The sequence below is a fragment of the Vigna umbellata genome, chromosome 4 (genome assembly GCF_029865625.1).
Source record: "Vigna umbellata cultivar VRB3 chromosome 4, Vumbellata_1.0, whole genome shotgun sequence".
In the NCBI taxonomy this organism is placed as follows: Eukaryota; Viridiplantae; Streptophyta; class Magnoliopsida; order Fabales; family Fabaceae; genus Vigna; species Vigna umbellata.
Genome location: NC_142168.1, coordinates 70,833,117 through 70,846,855, shown reverse-complemented (window position 1 = coordinate 70,846,855; position 13,739 = coordinate 70,833,117). Strand labels below are relative to the sequence as shown.

General features: G+C 31.1%; 1 protein-coding gene and 1 long non-coding RNA gene across 2 annotated transcripts; both read left to right on the top strand.

The window, feature by feature from the left end:
• The first annotated feature begins 213 nt into the window (after nucleotides 1-213).
• LOC148201114 (uncharacterized) lies at nucleotides 214-1,810 on the top strand. The gene is made up of 2 exons (XR_015786275.1): nucleotides 214-607; nucleotides 1,030-1,810. It is a non-coding gene; the product is annotated as an uncharacterized LOC148201114 (long non-coding RNA).
• Nucleotides 1,811-8,036: 6,226 nt separating this feature from the next.
• LOC124826528 (BTB/POZ domain-containing protein At3g50780-like) lies at nucleotides 8,037-12,269 on the top strand. The gene is made up of 3 exons (XM_047299363.2): nucleotides 8,037-8,458; nucleotides 8,767-9,590; nucleotides 11,215-12,269. The coding sequence occupies exons 2-3, from the start codon at nucleotides 8,958-8,960 to the stop codon at nucleotides 12,148-12,150; spliced, it is 1,569 nt and encodes a 522-aa protein (XP_047155319.1). The 5' UTR covers nucleotides 8,037-8,458; nucleotides 8,767-8,957; the 3' UTR covers nucleotides 12,151-12,269.
• Nucleotides 12,270-13,739: the final 1,470 nt, after the last annotated feature.

Here is a 13,739-nt window from a genome sequence, read left to right as displayed (position 1 = left end):
TACTAGCTGGTTTCAAATGGCAGCCGGTAAACTTTTATGATTTCCTTCCAATGAATTTTCTTCAATCTAACTTGAATTACTTAACAGAAATTGATCTTGAATTAGTTTTTGGCGAGAAATGTTGCTTATTTCACTGTACATGAATCCATGCTACTTGCTATTATTTATTATGCTCTTAATGTGCTGTTAAGAATGTCCTGGATAGTCACTTTGTCATCAATATCATCATAATATTATGATGACTGTATTTCTGCTCCTTACAAATAGATGCATTGTAGGGGGACTAGTGCTCTTTTTGGCTAGTTGCTTTTAACATGGTGCTATTTGGACCCACGTTATTTCCTGGCAACAATTAACCACAGTAATGCACTAAAAATTTAAATATCATTTTTTTTATCAATGATGATTTTGTTTAATTCAACAAAAGCCTAAACTTTTTGTGATTAGTAACTATACTACATTCTGATTTTTATGTACGTTATGTTGGTTTTCTCTTACAATTTGTTGTTGTTGTTGTAGTTGCACCCCAAATCTGGTCAATCACCAAGTTCTTGTAGAGAGCATGGATTCTGAACGTGCACATATCGGTTTTTATGCAAATCGGGATGTAAGTACTCTCCTATGTTGGACTATTTCCTTTAAAAGAATCCAATGTTTATGATGCTTTAACAATTTCTACTTGCAAATTCTTTTCTTGATTTGGTATGTTATAGAAACATAATATGTGAAGATACTGTATCATAGATACTGAAGGTCACATCTCTAATAAAACGTTACCCTGCTTTACTAATGAAAAGTAAAGGCCGGCTTATTGACAAACATGTTACAAGAAATTTGCTTTCTGTATCCCAGTTGACGTGTGAATAATGGTATTCGTGGATATAATGAACATTGCACAACAATCCAAAGTTTGGTCCCTTGTTTGTGAAGGACATTCAGTCGTGCATGTTATCTTGTGAACAGTGGACACACTTTTAGTAGCTTCTTTTGTATGCAATGGCTTACGTCTCGCTTTGTTCTTTTTGACAGATTGCTTTAGGTGAAGAGCTAACATATGACTATCAGTACGAGCATGTGCTTAGTGAAGGATCTCCTTGTCTTTGCGAATCCTTGAAGTGTAGGGGGCGCCTTTATTAGAACCTGAATCTGTGCATTATTACAACAATATTTTTAGATTGTCAATTTGGCAGACAAATTATATGCTCAACATAAAAGATTCCAATTTGGAACGGCCCAACCCGAAAGTATTAATTTGATTTGACGTCTTCCAACATATGAGGAAAAATCAATCACCTGGGGCAGGCAACTTGTGAGGAATCATCTATAATTTACTCTGGCCGTCTCTGGTAATTTGACAGGATTCAAGTGATTTTTGCATTGATTGCAATGTACAATCGTTCTGTATCCCCTCTGGAAGAGTAGGCATGTTTTTGAAGCTTAGTGCACAATTGTTCCGTTTTCTCTTGCTTTATTTTCCAACATTTCACTCTAGTGCCTGATCTCATGAAATAATTTGGCAATTCCTCATTCCTTTTCTCCCTTCCTCACCCTTCCGCCATCACCAAGAAAGGAAACCCCCAAAAGAAGTTCAGCGGAAAAAAAATGTCTGTGGTCAAAGCTCTGGATTGGCAATTGCTATTTTCTCCATTTTTATGACATGGTTCTTAATTTCTTTAGCAGTTTCAGGATTGTAAATATTTTAGCGTTTTAACTTATTCTCTTTTCCTTTTCATTGCTAAGTAACTTATTCATAGAAATAGATTCCTTGTAATTTGTGTCATTTAAATATAAATGTCTTATTTGATATGAATTTAACTATTGATCTAATTTATTTGTCTACAAATTAAAAACAAAAATTTCAGTCAGTTTCAAAAGTTCTTACAAAATTAAAACTATAATCATTTTTACTTTATAATAGATGGAATACCTTTTATAGCCTGAACGCCTGACTAAACCAGCATGTGCTTAATTATAAGTCTAATGTAAACGTTATAACTTAATTCATATTATTGATAAATAAAGTGGAGAGTCTGCTAAATCAAATCTATTTATTTCCCATCTTACATTTTAGATAATTCAAATTATTTACATTAAAATTTATAATACTAATATTATTCATACACTGGTGTTTGTATTTGTACTTTTATATCAGTTTACATTATATTAGAATTATTGGTTAAAGTTTGTTTTAACAATTTATTTATTTTATTGATTGACAAATGTAAATAGTTAGTAGAGAGATTGAACTCACAATCTTTCCTACCTTCTTTTTCAAATTTTTTAAACTAACTTTATAACTTCTAAATGTGAGTGTAGGAGAGTTGAATCCGAAGTCTTGTTAAAAGAATTGTGTTAAAAAGTCTTATATTAAAATTCAAATTTTTTAAGTCAGTATTATTGTTTAAGTCAGAGTTATGTAGTTAAGTTAGATTTAAAAATTTATTTCTTTAATATTTTATTATACTTTTAGAATAAATCTAACAATAATATAAATATAAGCCCTTAATCACCAATGTAAAGTTTATATGTTCATAACATGACAGCCAAATTATTATGTGCACTAAAATGTAGGGAGTTTTGACTTATGATTAACATATTAAAATCAGTTTTTCCTTGCGGTGACAATATTTAAGGGGGAATGTGTTTTTAGCAAAAATGGTGGTTCTATATGTAACATCACGGAATTTACATTTAATTGCTTCTAGTTTTCTCCCTTCCAGGTTACAACTGTCTCTTGGATTCGGTCCATTATTCTGCTATATCATACGCCAAGTCTTGGATGACAACATTGAAATACAAAAGTAACATATATGTCAGCCACCCATAGACCAATTATGCCAATCTTTCTGTTCTGTTTGGATGAGCTGATGCAGTTAGTGAGATTAATGATGAAAGGCACGTGAAGTTGTGAAAAGCAAAAACACCAATCCATGCAGCTTAGAAAAAAGTTACTAACACCAAGAAGAAGAGGGAGAAACCGATATATCTTATCAGTATGAGGGTCACTCGACTGAACAGAGGCTTTGTGCGCCAAATGGGAAGGCCATTAATGGGGACAGAAACTGAATAACCATGTGATTCATTCTGCCATTATCTAGTCCTTGACAGTGAGAAGCAACATGACCGAAGCATAAACTATAATATTCAACTGCTACTGAAACAAATAAATGATGACTGTATTCTCTCAACATAACTAAAATACAGTATTATACTTCAACCAGAGATGTATTTAACGTCAGTGTTTCATGACATGTCCATATAAGAAAAAATATTCACATAAATGAGTTAACAGTGACATCAATATTTATAAGTTAAAACTTATGTCACATATATAAATCTCTCCCGGATGAACTTCATCATGTATGGATCCTGCAGTCCAAAAATGAATAGCAACCTGTGCAGTTTGGATCTAGTGGCCTTCATCAACACCACACAATTATTTATATTGTTTTTACAAAAAAGCTTACTACTTTAAGGGTGAAGATCCAAAGAGTTTTAAAAGCAATTGTAGAGGATGAGAATCCTCCAAAATGGACACACAAGAGGTCAGGATTAGGGACCCCATGGACCTCTTGTTCACAGACAAAATTGAGAGATTGCAGGCAACAGTGCATACCAAAGCCAAACCAATATGTCGGTCACTCACTCTTCTTTCACTCATTCATGTACTAAAAAAAATGATAACCTTCAACCAATAGCTTGTCTCCTAAGGCCTAAGCTCAATGTTTCACCAGTTGTTTCTCTTGGTAGAGAGCTTACATAAATTATCACGATTGATGAATGGCCTAGATTCTCACCTGTCTTTGTTGGACATATTTTAATCACAATATACATGATTAATGGTATCCCCTAATTAGCTACTGTGTTATGGTTTGGTACTAATAATTGGTTAGGTGCATAGGACATAGTTAACTGTGATCTCTACAAAGAAAAGGGATGTTATTAGGATGAAAAGTTTAGAGCACATGGCAGAAGGTTCATTAGTAACATCAAAATTTGGGAGCAGTGAATCTTGGTGGGCCAAAAAGACAACAATTCCAGGGCAGCAGAGGCCACTTATCATGTGATTGGAATTTCTGATTCCTGATGACGAAAACACGTTTCTATCTTTCTATCTTTCTATCTTCTCTTGTTTTAGCAGTTTGATGGAAGCGCTGCAAATCTCTATGATTGCACTGAAGTCACGGCACACACAGCTATGCCTAATTGCATCAATGAGAAATTGCTACAGCTGTGAATTTCTCACTTTTTCCCCAAAAGTAAACAGCATCTTCACAATGAAATGTTTCACCCTGCACCAGTATGGCAAAATTTCAAATCAACACACTTTCTATCATACCTTCAATTATGTCAATAATGCTTTTGGATAAACTCTAAAATTGAATTTAATATCATATCAGATAAAAATAAAATAACAAAATTAAACATCATATAAATAATTGTACAAAATTATTGTTTCAAGATTAAAAATGATATTAATGTTAATTTTTTATAAGTTTAACTCATATCACATTTATATATTTGTTTTTAAAAAAATAGTGTAAATTCCTTTTATAAAAAAAACCCTTCAAACTCTCAATGTAATTATGGAGTTTGGAGAATCATAATATATCCTTGCCTAACTTCAATTAGCGAGTTAGTTCAGTGACGAAAATCCAATAGGTGATTTTCAAATAACACGTTTCGATAATCTTTCAAAATAAGTGCAAATCACTGAAAAAGAAGACAAAAAAATTGTTAGAGCTAGGGAATCTAGTAAGGTTTACACAAAGAGACATTTTTCAAGCATCATATTACATTAGAAATGCCAAAATAATCAAATCAGAAAAAAAAATGTAAGTTTCATTAAAAGTATCAAATGTACTATTTATTAATTGTCATAAATATCAGTAAATTTGTCATATGATAAATTATTATTGGCATTATTTAATATACAATTTATTTTTTTTAATGCGGATAATTTACTCAATATTTAAAAAAAATGTAAATATCATTAAAAATATCACATGTACTATTTAGTAATTATTATTGTAACACCCAAAATTTTACCAATACAATATTTTTTTTTACAATGTATAAGAATTGTTTTACCTTTTAAATATATATATATATATATATATATATATATATATATTTATATAAATTAAATATATAAGAAAATAATAATATTAACCACAATAATAATATTAGCAATAAAATAGGATAATAGAATAATATCAGTATACTTCAAATAATATAACAATTATATATATATATATATATATATATATATATATATATATATATATATATATATATATCAAATAATATTATAATATTACAGATTTAAATTTTAACGAATAATGTTATAGTAATAATAATGATAATATAATAATAGAATAATACAAATATGTTAAATAATAGTTACGAAAATTGTAAATAAAATTTTAGTTATATATATAAATATTATAAATTATAAATATATATAAACATGTATTATGATAATAAATACAAACATTTATATAAGATAAATATGTGGAATACTAAAATAATATTACAAAGAAAAAGAGAAATAGATAAACGGGTTAATAAATAATGGATTATGATTTTTTTATGTTTTATAATCAAACGAAAATATTATTTTAATCTGAAAATATATATAAAAAAAAGTTTAAACGAGTGATGTGATATGTTATTGGTTTCTAGAAAATTTTGAATTCGTGACACTTCATAGTAAGTTGTTATTAAATGGATTGTAAGAAAATTATTTCATGCATCATAATCCAAAATAAAAATTTATTTAACACATTGAATTTATAATTATTGTGAGAAAGTAACTATCGTATTGTTGAAATCAGCAATGAAGAACATGAAATTAAAAGAAAAAGAAGAAGAAATAAGGTAGTAAGAAACATAAGGAAAAGTCTATGTCCATTTCATGATCCGACAAAGAAAAGTACTAATGGATGAAAGAAAAAGATAATCGCAAATGGAAATAGCCAAAGAGCAAAAGAAAGTAATAGAGACAAATAGTCAATTAGAGAAGCATTGCATGTGATGATGTGATTATGTGAATTACTTTTGTATTTGCATCTTAGCATTTGATTTTTTTTCCAACTCTCTAATTTCTCATGAAACTAACTTCTTCATTCTTATTTAAAATTTATAAAACAAGTAATTTTAGTTAACTAAATATTAAATTAATTTATAATATATAAATAAACGTAAATTTTAGTTTATAAATTTGTTTTAAAAAATTAAATTTTTAAATACAATATAAAATCATAAGTTAGAATATATTATAGTAAAAATATTTATCTATTGAATTTATTGTTTTATCTATTATTCGACCACTGTAAAAATAAAATAAATTTAATATATATATATATATATATATATATATATATATATATATATATATATGTAAAATATAAATAAGTAGATACATATCATACATCATAAATTAATTTTTTAAGAGGAAATTAAAATCAAAGTCAACTTCTTAACCTTTTCAATTCTTTTTATTTTTTCAAAATTTGGTTTTGCTTTACTATTTTTTAAATTACCCTATTAAAAGCTATAATCACTGTTTTTAGTCTGTTTAAAGAAGATAAATAACATTCCTTTTGGTTCTATAATTATTTCACAAGTGTTATACAAGAAAAATATTGTGACTAACAAATGTTAAAATCTAAGCGACTTAAAAATTGATTTGTACGGACTAGTGTACTTCTTTTTAATATATCAACTAATTAAAAATCATTCTACGTATAATTTTTAAAAGAATCATTTTAAAATAAAAGATTTTTTTTTCTAATATCATGCAACTTTTTTGTGACCAGTTTATATTTTATTCTCTTTTGAAGAAATTTTTGAAATCGAACTACTTGAATGGTTATTTGAATGGAGGATATCATACTTTCATATAACGGTTAACATAAGGGTCCTAAAAAAGTTTTAAAAATAACCCATCATCTAGTGTTTAGTCTCTTTAAAATTATAAATATATGACTCAATCAAGAGTGGAAAGATAACACACTCTTTTTCAAAAGACAAATATAAATAAAAGATAATTTAAAAAATACCACTTAAAATAAAAATGGTACAAACTTATATAGTAATTATTTGATGATATTGTAAAAATGTTATATATATTATTTAAATTTCTTTCCTTCAATTAAACCAATGATTTTGTTTTTATTATACCCAATAATTTTATTAGAAGTCAAGTGTTAATTTTATTAGAAAAGGTTTAAAACAGTTTAATTACATTTTTTTATATGTTTTTAAAAGATAAAATTCTGACAAATTTTAAATTATAAAATAAATAATATCTCGTGAACTCAGTGATTCATCTTAAAATGTTTAGACATAAAAAGAAGTAGAAAGTGCTATTTTGAGTTAGGACTTATCTTTGGAAGTGCATCACCGAAAACCAAACTGAACCGGTATTAAAGGTAGGTTAATCACCTTTAAAGCGAGTTAATTTGTTGGGGATAGTTAAAGTGATGGTATGAGTTCATGTATTATTATTGAAACAATGGATGGATAGAAGTAACGTGATAGGTTGAATGCATGCTACCAAAATCAGGAGAATTGAAAAGGCATCAACCGTTGTCTATTCTTAGAAGATTCATATTTTTGGGTTTGGATTTTAGGACAATCCATCGCTTTCATGTTTCTTATATCCATCCTACTATAATTCCACAGCTAACTGCCTCTTTCAAAATAAAAACAACCAAAGGATGAGAAACTATTCTCAACCCCTTTCTGACACAGATCTCTTTCAATATCAAGATTCTCCTCTTCTTTCTTTAATTTCCCATTAAACATTCCCAACATACACTGTTACAACTCGGCTACACCTTCAGGGTATACTGGTAATTGCACTATCCAACCAGGAAGCAAGCTTACTTTAACTTTACTCTACTCCACATGAGTGCATAATGACAAAAGCAACAGTGTCATACATAAAGAATCCAGAATATGACAACAATAATAATAAATAAATATACCAAACCATAAAAGAGAGGCATTGCTGAGTTGTGTAGAGAAACTCCAGCAAGGAAAAACCGGATTAAAGGAAAAGTTTTCTTTTTTATTTATTTCATTTTAAAAGATTGTTTTTTTAATTAGAGAAAAGATGAATGGTTGAGTCTGAGGGGCCAAGTGATGCGAATTCTGAGACCCAAATCATGAAAAGCATGGAACTTGCAAAGTGGAAAGTAGGAAACATAGCCCATTTCCTTTCATTTCATATGGGTGCCCTCTTTTTGCTTGTGCGGGTCTGCTGGTGTTCTATCCTTCACTAGTTAGAGAGTGACCAAACTCATTATTCCTCGCTGCAGCTCTTTCCTCGTCGGTTCCCTTCATGGTCAACACTGCAGCTGATGTTCAATCATTTTTAAAGCTCTGAGCTTCAACGAAGTTGTTGGATATGACACGAGGTTTCCTAGGTTCTTTATATGACCAATGTGTGGTAAGTTTTCTGCTTCTGCCGTTTACCTGTGACTAGTGTCCAGAGAGAGAAAGAGAGAGAAAAGGGTCATTTTCTGTGTGCTGATCTGTAATTACTGGTTCACTTTGATGGGGTCAGATATATAATTTCATGGTCATATTGTACTTTTGGAAACGCTCCAACCATTTTATTTGTTAAAATATAGAAAAGAAATTACATACTTCTGCTTTGGTTTCAGTTCAAATCCGTTTTCCCATTAGAGAAAAATATAGACATTTTCAGTCCATTGAACATTCCTCATGTTCCATGTACTTTGTGTGAAACTGCAGTGGCGCCGGTTCTTTTTGGGGAAGTAGATCAGCTTCAAAGATTGCAGCTTTTCATTTTGCTTATTTTTCATATTTTATGAGGGGAAATATATTAGTTGCTAAGTGGGGATACGAAGACTTGTCTACACTTCATCTTTTCCCCTGTGATGCTATATCTTGTTCCATATAATTAGTGTGAATCCTTGTCACTTATGGGGGATATCAGGATTACCCGGGTAGAGCAAAGTCAAACAAAGATTAAAAGTGTTCCAATTGCTGTCACCCCTGAAGGATTTTGGTGTTGCCCTACTCCTGTTGGGTTCCAGAAAAGCCTCAAGCCTCAAAACCCTTTGAATAAACTCAAACCCTCCCCACCAGCTCCGAAGAGCAGTTCCCAGAAAAAGGAAGTCTCGGTGAGTGAGAGAAAAGCAGGGCCTGCCCCGTCAAGGTTGGTGGTTTCTGATGCTCAACAATGTAATGATGATCCAGAAAGACCTCCACCTAGCCCTTCTGTGCCTGCACAGAGAGCACCTAGACCCAAACTTGAATCTATGCCAAAAAAGGTGGCTATTGAGTTTGGTGAACCTGGAACTTGTGACATTAAGCTTCTTCTCCTTGGAAAGCAGGGTTTTTGTGTGAAGCTAAGTGTTCACAAGGATGTTTTGAAAGAGAAGAGTAGTTTTTTTGCTGATAAACTTTCTGAACAATCTGGTTTGTCATGTCTCCAAGTTGATGACTGTGAGGATGTTGAAATATATGTTGAAACTGTTGGGCTTATGTACTGCAAAGAAATGAAGCAGCGGCTAATGAAGCAGAGCGTTTCTCGCATTCTTAGAATACTTAAGGTAATTTGCTAGCTCTGTCTGTCATCACAACCTTCTTTGCTGCTAATACTGTTAGGTATTTTTGGGAGTGAAGAAGTATGTTCTATGCTATTAATCTTTTGGTATTATAATTTTCGGATTATTTTTTGTGTTGTTTAATGGTATGCCTCATTGGAGGCTTATAGTTATGTGACATTTAATCTCTTCTTATAATTGTATTCCTCGTGAGTTAATTCACCCTCCAATATGATAAATATTTTCACTATGGTTTTTTCTTCCCCAGTACATACACACATGTGTATGTAATATATATGATATAATATAACTTCAATTTACACAATGATATTTCATTTTTAGTGCTACAATCAGCTGCATTTTTCCTCGTTACATAATCAACTACTTTTTATCTTTCATGGAATGATATCAACTTAATAAAGGTCTAGTAATGCTATACTATTCTCTAGTACTTTATAAATAAGATATTAAATGAAAAAGGAAATGCATTCAATATTTTGAAAACATAAAAGGCATTCAATACCTTTTTTCATTTAATAATTAGGAGGATGACGTGATAGTATTTAGAATTATGGGTTTTGTTAACTCATAACCATCACCATTCAGTACACTCTGTTAGATGCTTTCAATTGCTTTAAAAAGCAAGTTGGAAATTAATTGTGTTTTCAATGTTTCCTTATTTGCTGCTTTAAACTTTTGGTTCCCTAACTAATACCTTAAGGTCATTCATTAACATTTTACTAGAATTATTCATGAGAAAAAATGTACTTTAGTCTGCTTTATTATATTGTAAACTACCATGCTAGCATCATCAATATTTTTTATTTTGGATTTTCTGTACTGTAATGAGAACCGGTGCCTAAGGTTGTTATTTTTAAAATGTTATCATGGATATGTTAAAAAAGTTATTATTTTTAAGACTGTTTTACAGATGATTTGTTCTTGAGTTGTCTTAATTCACTTGAAAGCATAATACTTTCTCCACCCTCATCTTAAAGGTATAAGCGAACTAGGAATTTCTTGTGTCATACCATTTTTCTTATACATGCTCAGTTACCTCTTTCACTAACTACCGTTGATGCAAATCTGGAGTTAAAATTGCTATATATTGAACCATAACGATGATGACAAGTCATCAATGTCAGATGGATTTTTATAAAATTATTGTGGTTAAATGTATATATAGATACATTGTAACTCTTCACAATTACACAAATTGTAGCTTGAAATGCTTATGTATTTACTAGTATACAATTGCCACGGCAAGATTAAAAGGTGAGTTGAATAGTGGAATGTGCTGTTGTTAAGAATTGTGGTGATGGTCAAGATATAACCATGGTGTCTCGGGTTTTTCAGCTTTTAAAATTAGGAAGATCACCTATAGTATAAGGTAATCGTTATCCCCTGCTGATCATAATGTTTTGTCAAAATGTTTCTGATCTGTTCTCTAGAAGACTTCATAAAAAGGTAGAGCCTGAGACCTCAGTCATAAGTGCTTGCTAAATATTGTTTTCACTGTAAATCTTTCTCGTCCTTGTTTCACAATTTTATCCTTTCCTAGAAAATGAGCCATTGGATAGTGCTTGATGAAACACCACTGCCAGACTTGTAATAAGAAACTATGCTGCAGGTTGCAGAATTCCTAGGCTTCAGCTCATGTATCCAATCGTGTTTGGAGTACTTAGAAGCAGTCCCTTGGAATGGAGAGGAAGAAGAAGAAAAGGTGATTTCAACAGTTCTACGACTCCAAGGAGATGGAATCGGGGTCAATCCGGTGCTAAAACGAGTTTCTCCCGATACTTCCAATGCCCCAAAAGATACCCTCTCCCACATCGTTGAACTTGTTCTGAAATCCAACGAGGAGAGAGGTCGCCGAGAGATGAAATCCATTGTTCTAAAGCTGCTGAGGGAGAACAATAGTCTTCCAAGTTCTGCAGGTTCAGTGGACATCTGTAATGACATGATTTATAAGTCATGCAGAAGCTGTTTGGATTCATTATTGTGTCTGTTCAACCAAGCTGCAGAACCAGAGTTCAAAGAAATGCCCAGCGATAACAAAGAACCTGTAGTAAAACATATAGCTCTTGAAGCGGATAACTTGTCATGGTTGCTGGAGATTTTAATCGATAAACAAGCTGCTGAAAATTTTACGGTGATGTGGGCAAACCATCAGGAATTGGCAGCCCTACATGGAAAGCTTCCCATTGCGTTTCGCTATCATGTAAGCTGCATTTCTGGAAGACTATATGTGAGCATAGGAAGAGGGGAGGTTTTGCCATCGAAGAACACACGGCAGTTGTTGTTGCAGACATGGCTGCAGCCTCTAATAAATGACTACAACTGGTTGCAGCACGGGTGCAGGACATTTGACAGGAAACTTGTGGAGGAAGGAATTGGAAGAACAATTCTCACCTTGCCTTTGGAGGATCAACAGAGTATTTTGCTTTCTTGGGTTGGAAGCTTCTTGAAAACTGGTGATGGTTGTCCCAATCTTCAGAGAGCTTTTGAGGTGTGGTGGCGGAGGACTTTCATAAGACCCTATGCGGAAGCCATGCCAGATGCTTGAATGCTGCTGTCAAACCACCATGTCATATGTTCATTAATAGATCTTAAAATGGTTTTCGATTTTCAGTTTCTCTTTTAAGGTGACTATTCCAAGGAATTATAAATCATGTCTTCATTTTCCTTTGTGCTTTACCTCCACCTGCTAACCAGTTTCATGTATACAATCACTCATGGAATTGTAACTTTTAGTAATTATACAAATACTAAAGATTTAGTTTTTCTAAAATGATACATTTATTTTATCATACAAGTACGTACATTCAATTATAATTTTACTAGTTACTTTTTCAATTAATAGTTATAGTGGGAGTAAATCCCACTTTACTTCAATCCAAAACAGTAAAATAAATAAGTGAATCTTTTTCAACAACCAAATAATTAATAACTAGTGTCATGGTTACTGGCACGACTGCATAAATAGTGGTATATGCTAGCTATTTCTATTCATGAAATTCGCATTTTCCCTGTTAGATTTTCTTTCTAACATTATTGACTATGTATTACATTAAGTAACACTTTTATTAAAAAAAAAATCACAATCTAATACCATGCCAGATCTTGTGGTTATATAGAATCTAAATAGGCTAGTTTAACTTGCACTCTGTCTGTTAGCCAAGGGATATTTTTCATTCACTCTTTTAGGCCATTTCTGTGTCTCTCCAGTGGTTGTGGAATTTTAAGTTCAAAAGTCTGTCTTTCATCTCTTTGTATTTTAGGTCTGAAGTCTCACATTAAATACAATTTAGCAAAACACGTAAAAGGAAATAAAAATCTCCCAACAGAATGGCCCAACAACACACTAAGGAAAGAAAACCTTGGTCATTTATTCCTCCATCTTCATAATTTCAAACTTCATTCCGATGGTATAATTTGAAATACAACAAATTATATTTTAAATTATGCATTTTGAAATATAATTTTATATTTCAGACTGTACATTCAGAATTAAAAAATAAAAAAGACATTTTTAATTATATATCATAGAATACAGCATTAAGAATTTATGAAGATACTTGAAATTATAGAGATGCAAAAAGAAACTGCGAAAAATCTTTATGTGTCCATCTCCTGTGTCACCGGGCAGCAACCTTTTTGAATTAGAATTATGTAAAATAAGTATTATTTAAAAAAAAAATCAAGAATGTGTATTATGGAATCATATTTTCAATGTTCTATATATGTTAGGAAAAGAGAAGGGCCGAATTGAAAATTCGAAAATATGGTGGTGTAGGAAAAAAACATGGGGCTTTTAAGCCTTTTTAACATATTGTTTCGCATACGAACAGACCGTAGTGCAAGCCTTCTGCAATAGTATCATAAGAATTACTAGTTGTAGCACTTTCTTGTATGTAATAAAAGCGTTTCTAACTTGAATTATCATTTCAAAATTATTCTTATTTAAATAAAATAGAATATTTTCCTATGTTTCCAATCAGGCCTACTTCCATAGGTTATACATGATTTATTCGATCATGTATAACGCGAATACATGTCCAATCCATTTTTATTGTATAACGTTTCTCTTTATTCACCCATTATTAGCATAGATTTTCTGAAAATAGAATTTGATATTAACCTATTATTAGCATA